Source organism: Chionomys nivalis, chromosome 6 (assembly GCF_950005125.1).
Source record: "Chionomys nivalis chromosome 6, mChiNiv1.1, whole genome shotgun sequence".
NCBI lineage: Eukaryota > Metazoa > Chordata > Mammalia > Rodentia > Cricetidae > Chionomys > Chionomys nivalis.
In genome coordinates, this window is record NC_080091.1 from 37,255,179 (window position 1) to 37,267,758 (window position 12,580).

The following is a 12,580-nucleotide window of genomic DNA, read 5'->3' on the forward strand; positions in this document are numbered from 1 at the left end:
GTCTTCCACCTCCCAGTGCACAGAGGTTACAGCGGCTTACATGGATTCTTGAGCCATAAGCACTTTACTCACCTGATGTGGGATTTCCCTCTGAATGCTGTGATTACCACTGATAAATAAAGGAACTGCTTTGGGCTATAGCAGAGCTATAGGAAAACAGAGCTAGGTGGGGAAAACAGAACTAAGTTGAATGCTGAGAGAGAGGAGGAGGAGTCAGGGAGAAGCCACGTAACCCCACCAGAGACAGATGCCAGAATTTTAACCAGTAAGCCTCAGCCACGTGGCAATACACAGATTAATAAAAATGGATTAAATTAATATGTAAGAGTCATCCATCCAATAAGAAGCTAGAGCTAACGGGCCAAGCAGTGATTTAATTAATACAGTTTCTGTGTGATTATTTCGGTTCTGGGTGGCTGGGACGAACAAGTAGAGAGCGGCCGGGAACCAACAAGCAGCCTCCCTCTAACACTCACCAAGCCACTTCCCCAGGCCATAGTTTTTTAGAAGAAAGACTAATGACGGCAGCAAAAATTTACACCCAAACACCACGACTGCTGAGACCCTAAGAGCTCCACAGCACTAGGTAGTGGACACAATTGGTTAAGAGACAGATCTTATTAAACTGATTCCACGAGGGTCCAAGAGGTGTTTTGTTTTTAATTTTAAAAATACTTTTTGTTTAACACAATATCTCACACAGCCCAGGCTGACCTCAAGCTCTACAGGTGAGGGTAACTTTGAACATCTAATTATCCTGTCGGCACCTCCCAAGTCCCAGGATTACAGGCATGCAAGTCATGCCTGGCTTCAAGAGGTTTATTAGAAAGACCAAAGCATGATACAAAATGATCAATGACAGTAACCATATTCTATCAGCCAACCATCACTTGGCATTATGGAACTGTCCAGTAGGAAAGCCCTGGGTTTTCCATTCCTAATGGCTTCCTGAAGAACCTCCAATCCAGAACCTAACATGAAGTCATTCCACAGACCGGCTTAGAAAGCTCTGCTATTCTTACCCATGTCAGGTTAGATAGTGGGCAACAACTCTAAGAACAAGGTGAATTTCCAAACTGACTTAAGAGGGAAACAAATGCACAGGCTGTGCTTGAGGTTCCAGAGAAGCTCCTGGAAGAAGGTAAAAGAAGAGGTCCAAGGCAGGAACTCAACTGCAGAAATCTCTCGTTACTTCTTCCTGCCACCTCTCTCCTTGAGGGCTAAGTGGATGACAGCACCACTGGCCATGTTGTAGTAAGCCAGGGAGTTGGAATCCTTGATGAAAATGCCCTGGAAAACAGACAAACGTCTTAGCTGTGGCACCTGTCTTTGACCACATCAATGCAGCCTCACACAGCTGAGCTTAGCTGTTAATACTTAGACTTCAACAATATGGAGACTTAAGGGAAGGCCAGTTCTGGATTATAGAACTTCGGTTTCTTCTAGAACACTTTTTCCTTCCTTCCTTTTCTTCCAGCTGATATTGACAAACATAAGGGACCTTTATCAACATCTGGTTCATTTTCAACTCCCCAAGATGTCAGCCATGACCAAGTCCAACGAACAGCCAACTTCTCAGGTCATATGACCTTTAGTGATTACCTAATTCAACACCCTCATTTTACAGAGGAGGAGATGAAGTCCCAGAAGACATGGAATACCCCCTCTGCAGAGAGAACCAGGCTAAGATCACATCACTGGCCTGGTCCCCATCTAGTTCTAACAGGTTTTTAGACCCCGTATTAGGCTGTGCTGTCAGGTCCAGCACTGTCAGGTTCACCTGGCCCAGCAGTCCAGCTGTATCATTTCTGGGATGGGCTCAGATGGCCACATCCAGGTCTCTCCCCATCTACTTTGTAACAGGAGACTGTTTCTAGGATGAGACAGATGCTGGAACCTAAGGGGCAAGACCGGGGTTACCCTGGCTTACTTCATATTGTAGTTTTTGTTTCCCTGCAGGCATGCCTGTGGCTTCATGAATCTTCACTTTGATGACAGAAACCTGTGGGACCAAAGAAAAGCCACACTCATTCTGTTGCTAAAACCAGCTGGAAACATCTGACCTAATCCACTGGCTCTCAAGCACGTATACCAATTAGGGGTGGCAATACACACCTGGTCTGTGAGTGGGAGAGTGAAGACCAATCCCTGTCCATTCAGCTTCCATTCTGTCTTATCCTGCATGTTGGGTACCTGCACTTTGATGGACACCGGACCCTGAAAAACAGAGTGCTCATTATGCCTCGAGAGCTCCAAGCCAACCAGGAACTATGCTCTGCTAACAGTGGCCCATCCAAATAGTGATTCCTGTCCCTCTAGCCCCATTTACTACTGCTGCTACTTGTGACACATTACACAAGGCTTCATTTCTTTATTTTTGGATTTTAGACAGGGAGGGTTTCATATCTAGCCCAGGCTGTCCTCAATCCTCCTGTTCTGAGTTTTTTTGGTTTTTCGAGACAGGGTTTCTCTGTAGCTACGGAGCCTGTCCTGGAACTAGCTCTTGTAGACCAGGCTGGCCTCGAATTCACAAAGATCCGCCTGTCTCTGCCTCCCGAGTGCTGGGATTAAAGGCGTGCACCACCACCGCCCGGCCTGTTCTGAGATTTTAAGGGTATACTACCATGCTCAGTTTCCTTTCCCTTCCTTAAATAGACCCATCTTGTTTTCTAGTTAATTTGGAACTAAGGTGAAAATATTCTGCAACCCCAAGGACCAGTAGGATAAAGAATGTGGTCTGAAGTACTGGGCTCACAACTCAGCTCCAGAGTGGACAAGATGCCTGAGCTCAATGCAGCTCAGAATGCTAGAGAGAGGACAGTCTGAATCTTTAGTAGGTGCTCAAGAAATAGACCTTAGTCTTGGAAAAACAATTATGTCAATGGGAGCCAGGACTCTGTTTCCTCACTGACGCCTAACAACTTTCCTAGGGACTGGCAGGCCAAGGTAGGATCCTTGGTCCAGAATGTCAAGCAGAATCCTACCATAACAGGCAGCTTTCCCAGGGCTGGGGGTAGAACTACATTTTTTTTAATTATTTATTTTTATTTTATGTGCATTGGTATTTTGCCTGCATGTATGTCTGTATGTGAGTGTCAGATCTTGGAATTATAGACAGTTATAAGCTCCTATTGTGGGTGTTGGGAATTGAACCAGGTCCCCTAGAGGAAGAGCAGTCAGTAATCTCAACCACTGAGTCATCTCTCCAGCCCATGGGTAGAACTGAATTTAAGAGCCATGCCTAGGACTTCCTCCAGCTAGTTTAGTGCTCCTTCACTAAACTTCACTCAGGTGATATTGTCTTGGCATCTCCACACTGGCCTCTACAAGACTCCACACTATCAGAACCACCACCACCACTAGAACTTTCTGTTCCCCCAGCTGTTGACCTCACGTTAAACACATACACAGAAGCTTCCTCTGGCTGACCTACATCCCAGAAGCTAAGAGAAAGGGAGTGGAACATAGCTGAAGCCTGGGCAACCCACGATGCTGCCACATACTCCAGAGAAGAGGCAGCATTCTAGATCACAGACCTTGTTCCTGCGCAGGAACTCTTCCTCAGGCATGAGGCTGTCCTCAGTCTTTAGTTTCTTGGATGGAGGCTCATCTTCCATAGGAGGTGGGGGGTGTACAGGAGGCATTGGGGCTGGGGCTGGGACTGGAGCCACAGGTGGGGCAGGCACAAAGGCTGCAAAGACATGGTACAGTGCCCAGTGAACATAGAAGGGGTGCAGAGGCCCAGGAGGCAGGACCGGGGAGATTTTTAAAGGCTTTACTCCTTAGAGGTATGAAATGCCCTGTCTTGGTAAATCTGGCACTCAGCAGGTTCTCTGGCAGGCAGCCTTGGGAGGCTGCCCAAATTAGGCAGCAAAGGACTAGAGGCAGGGCAAGATCAGCCAGAAATAGTCAACTGTCAGGCTTCTGAGTCTGTCAAGGACCTGCCCACCAGATACAAACACACTAGCTATGCCATCTTGTCTCCCTCAATAACTATGGCTCCTAGATCCCAGTTTGGATTTCCTCTGGATGGATACCCAGTAGGAATAGTTAGTTGCCATTAACACCAGCCATGGTTCTGTGAACTGATCTAACAGATAGGAAAGCAACACTCAGACTGACCTGTTGGCACAATCATGGGAGGTGGGCGGGGTGCCATGATGGGAGGTGCAGCAGGAGGCATAGGTACCACATTGATCCTGGGTGCATGGATGATGGGTGGCATGGGGGCAATCACTGAGCCTGGAGGCAGCCGGACCACAGATGCCATGGGTGGCCGGGGCATGACAGGTACTGCAGATACAACAGTGGTACGAACTGGAGGCGGCATCTGAGGGTGGGAGGAGACCCATACGTCAGTCACAAAAAACCAAGGCTCAGGTTCAAGAGCACAACAACTGGCCACACAAGACGGGGATTAGACAACTTGGACTCTGCTTATCACTGAGACTGAAGTCTCACATCAGACCCATGTTAACAGCTCACTGCTGAGAGTTCCAGGATATTCTGTCCACCTGGGGCTTGGGGGTTCCGATTCAACCAGCTCCTCATAGCAAACAGTACCACTAAAGAGGTTGACCTTGACTTAATCTCCTGGATACAGGCCACCAGTTCTCAAAGACCCATGAAGCCCACAGCCCTTCTTTGCCTCAAATCTGCTTCGCCACTCAGCTCACTCCCTATTGCAATGTTCCTTTGCAGTGGAAGACAAAGCTACAAGTTTCTACTTTCAAGTGAACAAACTAGCATTCAGGCCATACTCTAAAACAATTGCCCTTCCTAGACATCATCCCACCCTAAGGACCAAAGTTTAAAACACTTGATCACAGGGTGGCTTCTGACTCACTGCAGGTGGCCGGGGCACTGATGTGATCGGGGGTGCTGAGCTGGGGATGTTGGTGGCTGAAGATGGAGGTGGTGGTTGCTGGGGAATTTCATTGGGCTTGCTAGGGCCAATTTTCTCCTTAGTGTCGTCTTCTGGCACCAGGCCCTTAGCCTTATGGATGGCCTCAATCTGCTCCTGGAGGGTGATGTTGGCCTGGGCAGCCTGCTGGGTCCGGGCCATGCTACCTGAATGGCCATCCCAAGTCACCTGCATGGGAAAGCAAAGATACAGTTTGTCAGGACTCTTGGAACTGAGCCCACATGTGGGAGACAGAGGGCAGGGAAGGTACTAAGACTCTTTGGAATTGTACCTTTTCCTCTGGCTTCTGGATCTCCTCTTCACCAATCTTCTTACCAATAGCTGTTTCTTCTACCCCAAAGATGTCAGTACGGCGCTCAGCCAGCTGCTTTAAGCTGCTCTCAATATCCAGACCTGTACACAATAGAATGGAGAGAAAGAGAAGCTAAAACTGGCGCCCTTTGGCAAGTCAGCAGTTTTCTGGGAATGTAGTGGGGAGGTTGGATCCACAGCACTGGCTGGCTGTCAGCTCCAATAAGACACTCTCATCCTTTTGGACGAGAGTCTTGGGAGGGTTGCCAGAGGAGTAATCCTAAAGACCCGGTGTTTGTCCAGTCCTTACTAACAGGATTAAAGACCCAGTCCCTAACCCTCGGCAGCCCCCTTCTTATCCTGTTGTCTTTTTAAAGGTTCTATGTAGTGCTGGCCGTCCTAGAATTCTCCATGTAGACCACGTTGACCTCAAACTCACAAAGATCCACCTGCCTCTGTCTACAGAATGCTGAGTTTAAAGATGTGCACCTCCACATGAAGCCCTATCCTGCTGCTTTGGCAATAAGACTTGTGAATGTCACTCAAGAAGAAGAGAATTTCAATTACAAGTCTGTCCAAGATAGCAAAAGACTAAGTATCCCTCCCAGCTATTGCCAGTATTTTGTTACAGGGTATCAGCAGGCAGTACCAGCCTTTGGAGAATTCAGTATGCTGGAAAATAAAGATTTCTTTTGCATTAACATTGGTTGTACCTATCTCCCAAACTCTCACTGACCTCTAGCTTTCTGTGTTTACATAAGCAAGCTATGGGATGGGACCCTCCACCTCACCTGGTGCATAAACCTCATCATCACTCTGTTTCTCTCGGATGGAGCGATCTCGCTGCTCCAGCCAACGGGGATCAAGAAGCCCAATACGCATGTGTTCTTGCATTTTGCTGGCAGGAATCTTCTCCCCAGTGATGGGGGATACAAGATACTCATCAGGAGCAGGAGCTGGAGGAAGAGGCTTGGAAGCTAAGAGAAAACAGAGGTGTCTAAGTAAGAATTCTGAACAGTAGCTCAAGTTAAGAATGTGGTGTGTTCAAACATCATTCACTGAAAACATTCATCTAGTTCCACCTTCACATCAGAAACCCAAAACTGGAGAGGACTACTTGTGTTTCCCATCACGAGGCTTGTAACATGGGGTCACCACAAGTCCTTCTAGAAAAAGCCCATCTGGCTAAATTGCAGCTATGCCTATGTTGAAATAATTTGTTAAGTCTCTATACATTAATATGGTGAATAAATCATATAATATTCTGTGAATAAGGAACATGCCAGAATGTAACAAATTGTTTTTAACTTCGGGGGAAAAAAAAAAAGAAATAGCCCATCTGAAGAACACACAAGACCATACAGGACTTTCTTCAGCAGCACAAGGTCTGGGAGGCAGGCCCTACCTTTGGGATCATAGTCCTTTCGCACAATGACTTGGTCTGGAGTTGGGGGCAGAGGTGGAGGCATGGGTGTCTCTGGGGGTGGAGGCACTTTCTGTCCTTCTTCTTCATCATCTGAACCCTGAAAAGCAAGGCAGTGGCACAACCTAGGAGATGAAAGGCCGCTTTCCCAAAGCTCAAGACTCTGGCAACTCTCAGGGTGCCAATGAGCCCTGGCCCCTGCCAGCCAGCATCCATGTGCTAAGCCTTCTCAGGCAGCTGAGGTCAACTGGCAGCAAGCCAAGTGGTTTCCTCACAACATGAATGGAAGCATCAGGGACCATGGTGCTAACACTCCTCCCAAGCATTTCCAGTGGCTGGCACCAGGCGATCCCAAGAGGCCAAAGGCACTTAACACACAGAAGAGGAATACAGGGGCCAAGTTAGTACTCAATGGTAGCTGCTTCCAGAGCAATGCTGGGAGGGAGAAAAAAAGTCAATTCCCACAGACACTGGGGCCCTTTCTTCTCAAGCAGTACACAGATTCTTTCAGAGTGGGAAAAGCAGCTTGGCTCAGGACTGTGCCTACTTGGAGGGCCATGCTGGAAGAGGATAGAAATCTCTGAAAGGACATGTAGGCTACATTTAGACAAGTTAGGGAACTAGTGATCTTTTAGACCTAAGTGCTAGAAAGGCATAAAAGCATAGGGTAATATGGCTCCCTAACAGTGTTGGTGGAGGGTGTAGGTTGGGAGCAGGAATGCTGAGCCAAAGGGAAAGCAACAGACTATACAAGGCCGACACAGCTTTCAGATCTTTCCTATGAACTGATCTTTGTTGCTGGAGCTGGAAAGATGTGTTGGGCTGCCTCGGTTTATACAGCAGCAGTCAGTCTGGCCTTCTCCGGAGTTCACCATCTTTTGAGCCTCAAAGAATGGAACCTTGGACTAGGAGAGCATCACCCAACCTCTTGAACTCCAGGAGAAAGGTACGCTAAAACCACCGGGGAATTTACCTCATCCATGTCCTGTACTTGAGTATCCTGGTCCAGCTGGGAAGGAGGCTCTTCAGCCTTTTCCTGCTTCTCATCCTCCTCATCAGACTCAACTTCCATCTCCACCTCCTCGCTTTCCCCAAATTTCTCATAGCGCTCTTGAATGAGGATTCGGGCTCCCAGTTCCTCTGGTGTTGTTGGGGGAGGGAAGTTTCCTAAAAGGGATAAGCCAGGGTCAATGGCATTCTGAGTTGGGCATGGTGGCAAACACCTTTGATCCCAACACTTGGCTGAGGCAAGCAGACTTTCTGTGAGTTTATAGTCAGCCTGATTTACAAAGTGAGTTCTAGAACAACCAGGACTACATTGAGACTCTGCGTGATGACATTTTTGGTTGTCAACTTGACTACATCTAAAATTAACTAAAATCCTATGAAGGATTTTTCCGATTGATCATTTTAGGTGGGAAGACACAACCTAAATCTGGGCTGCACCTGGTGATAACCTGTATAAAAGGACATGAAAGAAAGAAGATTTTGCTTTTTGCCTGCTTGTCCTCATTCTTATAGAAGGTTTGCCTATCCTGCTGCTGAGGCATTCTTTCCCTAGTCAGGATTCCAGTGAGACTGAAGACCAGCTGAGACATCCAGCATCCTGGACTTTCTATCGGAGACAGCCATTGTTGGACTAGCTAGACCACAGGCTGTAAGTCACTCTAAAAATCTAGATAGATAGATAGATAGATAGATAGATAGATAGATAGATAGATAGATAGATAGACAGACAGACAGACAGACAGACAGACAGACAAAACGATTCATTATATCGGTTCCTCTGGAAAACTCTGATTAATATGTCATCTCCTAAGAAAAACAAAACAAAACAAACAAACAAAAAAACAAGAAAAGGCATTCCTTGTCCTGTGAATGCCCCAAAGGCTAGGGAATTGTCTGATTTTATTATCTGCAGAGGACATCAGAGTCTAACATAGTAACCAGCTGTTGAATTGCATTTAACTTGGGCAAATGAACAATGTTTCCCCTTCTGGAACACAGGAAAACAACACACTAATAAAGTCTGTGCCTGGTTCTGTTGCTCCCCGGGAGCACCAGACTTCCTGGCTTCCACACGAAGGCACTCTCCTCCTAGACCTACCTTGCTCATTGGGTTGGAAATCCACTGTCTCCACCACTACAAAATCATGCCAGTCAATCTGAGCATAGGCCACTCGTTCCTTCTCTTTCTCTTCTTCTTCCTTCTTCCTCTCACGTTCCTGGAATTTGGCCCATTCCACTCGGTAACACACCTACAGGATTAGGAAATAGCAAGATGCCTCTTATGAGGCTTCAGGGCTTCACCTTCAGACCAAAAGGCAACTATATTCACAAGGAGAAAACTTCCAGTGTTCCACCAGAGCTGGCAAAGGCCTCTGCACTCACAGCAGCAAACTCTTGCAGCAAAAGTGCATGAAAACCTGGTTAAGTGGTACTTTAAGCCTTGTCAAGAGCTAGTGGCTGCATACGCCCTAGGGGGATCCTATTACCTTTTCTTTATTCTTTTGCAAGATGGTCATGTTGTTAAGTGTTCATGATTAGTTCTCAGCAGAGAAACCTCTTATTAAACTTTGTGGTAGTTAATGCAGGCACTGGTCAAAGTGAAAGTGGTATACAGCCCTAAAGAGGACATTCATATTACTCCTTCCAAGGCTCAGTGGACATTTGTAGAAGAGGAAGTAGAAAGAAGAGCCAGAAGATGGGGAAATGTACAGCAAAAAGACATCTTCTGGACATAACAAAGCCATTGGACTCATGAACTCACGGTAGCTGTGGTTACCTGCAAAATACTGGACCTATCACTGGTCCAGTACAAATGGAGGAAGGCATTCCTCCCTGAAGAACTACTGGCAATTAAGGGTGCCTTAAGTAAGGCTATCATTTTCTGCAGTGGTGCAGTTGCTGGTGAACTGGCCATGTTCCAGTAAATAATCTCTTATCCCATGTCCATGTAAGCAACTCCAATGAACGCATCAGGGTCACACAAAAAGATGACATGAAAGGAGGGGACCTTATTGAAAAAGGGTTTCAGTGGAAGAGGCAGGTTGGATGAAGACATCTAAAAATTATAGAAATGTATATGAAACTATCAAAGATTTTTTTGGGGGGAGGAAGCTTTGTTTTTTGAGACTCTGTAGCCCCTGAGTGGCCTTGAACTTGTTCTGGGATTAGAGGTGCGACACTATATCTGTCGAAACATTTTTAAAAATTAAAGAGGAAAGAAACCCTGTTATCTTCAAAAGCAGTGACAATCTAAGTGTCTGAGAAGCAGTCACCTCACAGTTAAAACCAAACAGCACCATCCAATATGCCTGCTCAACTGTGAGAACCTGGTGACTTCAGAAGGCACCTACCATCTCTCACCCGGTGATCCGCTTGGGAGGAAGTTTCTGCCTAAAGTAGGGAAGAGAAACTTGCTAAACTTCTAACTGGACTTCGTAGTCATCACAAGGCTTTTCTTTTCAGCACTCTACAACTAGGTTCAAGCTGACTATCCCTTACCTGGGATGCTTTGGGAACTGAAGTGTGTCTAATTTTGGAATATTTGTATTCACATGTTGAATGAGATGTACCAGGGATAGAACCTATGCCTAACCTGAAGGTCATTACATTCCATACGCACCTCATACACATGGCCTGAAGGTTAGAGAAGGTCAACCTGTACTGCCTCAAAGACAGTTTCTAAACAAAAACAAAACCCACACAAAGAACCTGATACGATGGTACCTGGTAGTGGGAAATCCTGTGTTTACCTGGTCCAAAACTTCTCGGGGATTTTCAGCTTCTTTCTTGAGCTTTGCAAATAAGCCTTTGGGTGGAATCAAGATCTGAAAGAGAATTACAGCAACTGTCAGTAAATCACAATATAAACAAAGAAGCAGCCTTCCCAGGCCCATCACAGAACGTAAGAGATGGATTCTTAGCCTCAATCCCAACTCTACTTGTCAAGAGTGTGCAAATTATTCAACAGCTAGAACTTATATTTCCTTCTCCAAATGTTGACACCACTACTTTAGAGAAGGCCATTTCCATGATTCCCAGTAAAGCATGCAAGCCACTGGCAGGTTATCCAGAACATGCTACATTATGGCTGCTGACACAACACTGATGCGCTATCATTTTGAAAATATCATTTAGTCCTCTCTACTGTCCTGTTCATGACTGCAACCACTTCCTCCCTACTTCCCAGAATTTCCAACCCCTGCCCTCTGATCTAGAATATCTATCTCCATCTGAAACACATAGGACACTTCACTTGCATTCTCCTCCCAACTAAAAAACTCCATGAAGACAGATTTCTGTCTTCTCACTACTCATTACCCAATGTCTAACGTGCATTTACCAAGGACACCGACTGCCTTTATTCTAACAACCATTCCAATTGTCCCAGCAGTATCTACTTCCACTCATAAAGCAGCACAATTTTACCTTGCTCCCCTTATACCTTTATCCCTAGAATCTACCTGCTATAACAGCTTTCCATGAGTAGACACCAGTGCCTTCAATTTTGAGTCAATACCAATATCCAAATTTAGAGGAGAGAAAAAAGTAACAAAATAGAGACTAAGGATTTCTAACTATGGAAGCAGCTCAAATTGAACCCAGGCCTTACTTAGAACTGATATTATGGGGCTAAAGAGATGGCATGCAACTAAGAGCAGCGTCTGTTCTTTAGAGGACTTGGTTCAATTCTCAGCACCCATATGGTAGCTCACAACCATCTATAACTCTAGTTCCAGGAAATCTGATGGCACCAGGCACATGATATACATGCAGGCAAAACACTCACACATGCAAAGTAAAAATAAATAAAACAAATATAAAAATCCACAAAAACCTGATACTGTGTACTTACAGTAACCTTTGGCTTTGAATTTCAGTTATTGTTCTACTAGCTTCTAGAGTCTAAAGATACCCCCCTCCCCCAAGACAGGGTTTCTCTATGTAACAGCCATAGCTGTCCTGGAACTAACTCTTGTAGACCAGGCTGGCTCTGAACTCACAAAGATCCACCTGCCTCTGCCTCCTGAGTACTGGGATTAAAGGCGTGAACCATCACCATCTGGCTACATTTTTCTATTTTTAATTTTATATAGAGCTAGTCCTTAAGAATTCTTTTAACTTAGCTCTTTAACACCATTTCTAAATATTAAGAACAGATGTATAGACCATCCTACTAAAAAGGAAAACAAGAAAAATGTGCCATTGGTAATCATATACCAGTGAATGTCCTTTGTAACCCATTAAAAATTTATTTCTAGGGGTGGAGAGATGGCTCAGCAATTAAGAGCACTGGCTGTTCTTCCAGAGGTCCTGAATTCAATTCCCAGAAACCATATGGGGGCTCACAACCATCCATAATGAGATCTGGTGCCCTCTTCTGCCCTGCAGGTATACATGCAGACAGAACACTATATACATAATAAATAAATAAATCTTAAAATAAAAAAAAAGAAAGAAAAGAAAGAAATTGATTTCTAAAGCAGAAAGTCTAAAGTCTCTTAAAGAGCTCAGGCTGGCCTAGAACTCCTGGTAATCCTCATGCCCCAGTCTTCCTAGAGCTAGCATTAGAAGTGTTAGTTACTATACCCAGCTAACTGATTAATTAATTTTAAATACCAGATTTCCATGTCAGATTCTGTTCTAAACACAATTTCAAAGTGGGAGAGTGATAGTGCATGCCTTTAATGTCAGCACATGGGAGGAGGAAGAGGCAGGCAGATCTCTGTGAGTTCAAGACTAGTCTGGTCTACAAAGAAAGTTCCAGGACAGCCAGGACTGTTACAGAGAAACTCTGTCTCAGAAAACAAAACAAAACACACGCGCGCGCACACACACACACACACACACACACACACACACAAACGGTTTCAGTTTGTAACACAGGCTACACATCACCAGGGCCAAATGGGAATATGTTGTACATTTTTTCAATG

The 12,580-nt window shown here is 45.5% G+C and overlaps 1 protein-coding gene across 1 annotated transcript in view; it reads right to left on the bottom strand.

Annotated features, from left to right (window-relative positions):
- Window positions 1-12,580, bottom strand: part of Sf3a1 (splicing factor 3a subunit 1) — a 26,188-nt gene continuing 13,608 nt past the window's right edge. Inside the window, exons 5-16 of the mRNA XM_057771193.1 lie at window positions 10,397-10,471; window positions 8,746-8,896; window positions 7,612-7,805; window positions 6,621-6,738; window positions 6,007-6,192; window positions 5,196-5,317; window positions 4,847-5,092; window positions 4,123-4,330; window positions 3,537-3,691; window positions 2,116-2,217; window positions 1,931-2,002; window positions 1-1,290 (exon numbers count right to left, since the gene is read on the bottom strand). Coding sequence (XP_057627176.1) covers window positions 1,189-1,290; window positions 1,931-2,002; window positions 2,116-2,217; window positions 3,537-3,691; window positions 4,123-4,330; window positions 4,847-5,092; window positions 5,196-5,317; window positions 6,007-6,192; window positions 6,621-6,738; window positions 7,612-7,805; window positions 8,746-8,896; window positions 10,397-10,471 — 1,731 coding nt within the window. The 3' untranslated portion in view covers window positions 1-1,188. The remainder of the gene's footprint in view (window positions 1,291-1,930; window positions 2,003-2,115; window positions 2,218-3,536; window positions 3,692-4,122; window positions 4,331-4,846; window positions 5,093-5,195; window positions 5,318-6,006; window positions 6,193-6,620; window positions 6,739-7,611; window positions 7,806-8,745; window positions 8,897-10,396; window positions 10,472-12,580) is intronic.